The following is a 3,896-nucleotide window of genomic DNA, read 5'->3' as shown; positions in this document are numbered from 1 at the left end:
ACTGCTAGGGCCAACTTGCCAACCGGAGGGTATAACACATATATCCCTCTCTTGTTCATTACTGTTTTAGCCATACTAGGGATCTGTGTAGATGTTTCTACTCTCTGTCTACTACGCGCTAATATGGTCAAATATCAATATGTGTTTAGTACTGTTTACACCATGCTAATGATTTATTTTTGGATTAATTTAGTCGGAAAATTGATTTACTCAACAAAATTAACACACCAGTGTTCAAGTCCTAGACTTGGCACTGGTGCTCGCATTTCCCTTAATTTATTCCAGGTCTTTCGGTGATGCTCGTTCAGTGGAATGACGTTTTTGCCGACTACGGAGGCAGTTGTGGTGTCTTCATCAATCTCAAGATGATGTGATGGCTAGTCTCTTGGAGGTGCTCATTGGAAGTATGGTGTGCGTGCGTTCATAGGGATGAGTGTATATGCGTATATATGAGCGTATGTGTCTATAGTGTGTTAAGGAAATATACTTCAATATTAGTAGAATTCCTATAAAAAATTGGTGTTTGTATTAAACCAAAGCAACTTGAGCTACTCCCTCTATCCATCTATATAGAGCCTAATGCATTTTTCGAGTCTAACTTTGACTAAATGCTAAAGCAATAATATATGAGAGGCAAGTTACACAAAGTATACTGTCAACTTCGTACGTGAAATGGGCTTTAAATGATATAATTTTCACATTATTCATCTCATATACTATTAATCTTATCAATAGTCAAAGGCAATCTGGAAGAACGCATTCGGCCCTATATATATAGATGGAGGGAGTAGGGAGGTAACAAAACTTGCGGATAAGAAGTCAACGGTGAGACTATTCCAATCTCATGACATATTAGGCGTTCTCTGATGAATGAAAGCGTGGCCTTCACACTGGGTCATTTTTTATTTGAAATGCTTTAAACCAGGAGCATCTATTGTGATGTATGGGTCGAAGATGGTGCATGCGCCCCCAACCGTATGGTCGGGTGATGTTCCTATCTCCGCCCAAGTTCATGTTGCCAGCGACTTAGCTCGGCACGTTGAGTAATGGAATGTATGGTTCCAGGTTCAAAAAAAAGGGGCATCTATTTTATCTTAGTTTATGTATTTCCTTACCATTATTTTAGTGCAGGGAAAACTAAGTTGACTCCAAAGTTATAGTACCAAGCGGACTGATATATTGCGATACCATTAGTGTCCAGTTTCCCTTATTAACCGGTCAATTATTTGTATAGTTCATAATGAGGCAATATTTCAGTCAATTGCCTGAGAAGTTATGTTGCAATTCTACTTGGTCCTTACACGGGAGAGAGCTCCTTTGACGTACGACACCTGCCGTTCAGCCACTGACATGTGGGCTAAGTTCCAAGCGGGCCCACGTGTCAATGATGGAACGGCACCCTACTGTACGGCAGGGGATCCTCGTCGTCCCTTACATGATGGGTAGGGGTTGGGGAGGGGGGGGGGGACACACATCAAAAGAGTTTGTGACAGAAAATAACATTGTTGTGGTAGATAGATAATTGTTAAGAAGTTAATCTTTTTGTTTGGAATGTGCTCATTTACCTCTTGGTTTTCATTTGTTGTTGAGAGCTTTTCCAAGTAGATGGAAGGTGGAAGTAGCAATTGGCATGGCACAAAAATGCTACTATCGCACTATCATCACCAACTACATGGACAAAAGAATACTGTAGTATACAACAGATCGTATAAAATCCCCAAAGGAATGGAGGGGAAGGCGCTGGGCTGGCCACGCGCACGTGGGCCAGCAGCAACTAGGGTTTCCACTTGGCAGCTTCCACCAACTTTCTACCAACGGCACGGCCCACAAGTCTTAGGTTGCGAGACCCAGCCCAGCACCCGCCTGCCCGCCTCCCCTCCCCTCCCCCGGCCGTCCATTACCTCGGCCGCCTCCGCCTCCACCTCCGCCTCCCCACGAGCGCTGGGGCTTCCAGATTCCTAGCCACATGACCCTCCGCCTCCGCACCGACGAAACACCAGAGACGGAGACATGGGGCTGAAGGGGTTCGTCGAGGGCGGCGCCGCCTCCGTCGTCGCCGGCTGCTCGACGCACCCGCTCGACCTCATCAAGGTCCGCATGCAGCTACAGGGCGAGGCGGCCCGGGCCCCTGCCCCAGCCATGCGCTTCGCGCTCGTGTTCCCCCCCGGCGTGCAGCATCACCACCACAACGACCACCTCCTGCAGCCGCCGCGCAGGCCCGGGCCCATCGCCATCGGCGCGCAGATCTTGCGGGCGGAGGGCCCCGCAGGGCTGCTCTCCGGGGTGTCGGCCACCGTGCTGCGGCAGGCGGTCTACTCCTCGACGTCCATGGGGCTCTACGACACGATCAAGAGGAGGTGGGAGAGGGAATCCGGCGGCGCTGCGCTGCCGCTGCACCGGAAGATCGCGGCCGGGCTCGTCGCCGGCGGCGTCGGCGCGACCGTGGGCAACCCGGCGGACGTGGCCATGGTGCGGATGCAGGCGGACGGGCGGCTCCCCGCGGCCGAGCGGCGGAACTACCGGAGCGTCGCGCACGCCATCAGCCGGATCGCGCGCGACGAGGGCGTGCGCAAGCTCTGGCGAGGGTCGTCGCTCACGGTCAACCGCGCCATGATCGTGACGGCGTCGCAGCTGGCCACCTACGACCAGGCTAAGGAGGCGATCCTGTCCCGGCGCGGCCCGGGCGGCGACGGGCTGGCGACGCACGTGGCGGCCAGCTTCACGGCCGGCCTGGTGGCCGCGGCAGCGTCAAGCCCCGTGGACGTGGTCAAGACGAGGGTCATGAACATGAAGGTGGAGCCGGGCGCCCCGCCGCCGTACGCCGGCGCGATCGACTGCGCCATCAAGACGGTGCGGTCCGAGGGCGCGCTGGCGCTGTACAAGGGCTTCATCCCGACGGTGACGCGACAGGGACCCTTCACCGTGGTGCTCTTCGTCACGCTCGAGCAGGTCCGGAAGCTGCTCAAAGACTTCGACTTCTGAGAGACCCAGGAAGACGGCATGGCCATCGCCAATCTGGCCCAGGAATGTAGCGTACCCCATTGGTAAAAACTATGACCCCTCCTCTCCCATAGATCGCAAGCTGCAACTCCACACCGTAGTCTGTGCCTGCGCGGATTTGATAAATTATGGTGGAAATTTTGATGTGTGCTAATTTTTGATCATTTAGTGGGGAATTTTGATCTATGCCACCTAATACTTTGTCTTGGTCAGTTCCTCATAACACATATCAGTAGACTATATGATTCATGTGTGTTCTAGAGCTGAATTCGGTTCAGGCTTACCAATTTTCACTGCGCTGTTATTTATTCTAGACCTCTTCCAGAAAGCAGAATGCTGGAATTAAACTTGCATCGGCCAATACAGACAAAGATAGGTAGGAAATGACAAATCAGCAGGCTTAGCATTTGAATAGGACCAGTTGTTTTTCTTGCACAAGGGGTAGGAGTACAGGACCAGCAGTTACCAAGTTACAATTACCATGTCTTGTAGTACAAGACATTGCATGATGATGAACCACACCCCAGGATTATTCTAACTTCGCATGAACTGTGTGTTGTTTAGTGATTAGTACTTCGGTAGATAATATGCCTGCTGAGTGCTGACAAAGGCCAAATGATACCCCATTCCCATGTTCATCTGGTAAGAATAATTATAAACAAATAAGCGAACAGTCAAACGGACGGATGGCCCAACAAGCATATGGCCATGCTCATTCAAGATCTGACACATAAGTGCATCCCCAATGTTTTTCCTATGTCGACCATAAGCTGGGACCCACGCAAATAGACCGCATGCCTAATTTTTTTCTGTGTACATACGAGACGCCCTAATGACACTGGCATGAGACATCAACGAATAATATTATGACTATCCAGTGTCCACACAGTTGTCCA

General features: G+C 50.9%; 1 protein-coding gene across 1 annotated transcript; it reads left to right on the top strand.

The window, feature by feature from the left end:
• Positions 1-1,864: 1,864 nt before the first annotated feature.
• Positions 1,865-3,159, top strand: LOC119310246 (mitochondrial uncoupling protein 5-like). The gene has a single exon (XM_037586055.1). The coding sequence runs from the start codon at positions 2,011-2,013 to the stop codon at positions 2,980-2,982; it is 972 nt and encodes a 323-aa protein (XP_037441952.1). The 5' UTR covers positions 1,865-2,010; the 3' UTR covers positions 2,983-3,159.
• The last annotated feature ends 737 nt before the right edge of the window (positions 3,160-3,896 follow it).

The sequence above is a fragment of the Triticum dicoccoides genome, chromosome 5B, assembly GCF_002162155.2.
Source record: "Triticum dicoccoides isolate Atlit2015 ecotype Zavitan chromosome 5B, WEW_v2.0, whole genome shotgun sequence".
Classification (NCBI taxonomy): Eukaryota; Viridiplantae; Streptophyta; class Magnoliopsida; order Poales; family Poaceae; genus Triticum; species Triticum dicoccoides.
Note: the sequence above shows the minus strand (reverse complement) of the source record. Positions and strands in the feature narration are given on the sequence as shown.

Bases quoted from the DNA above. Each gene is read 5' to 3' on its own strand.
- LOC119310246 (XM_037586055.1), top strand. From the start codon at position 2,011: ATGGGGCTGAAGGGGTTCGTCGAGGGCGGCGCCGCCTCCGTCGTCGCC.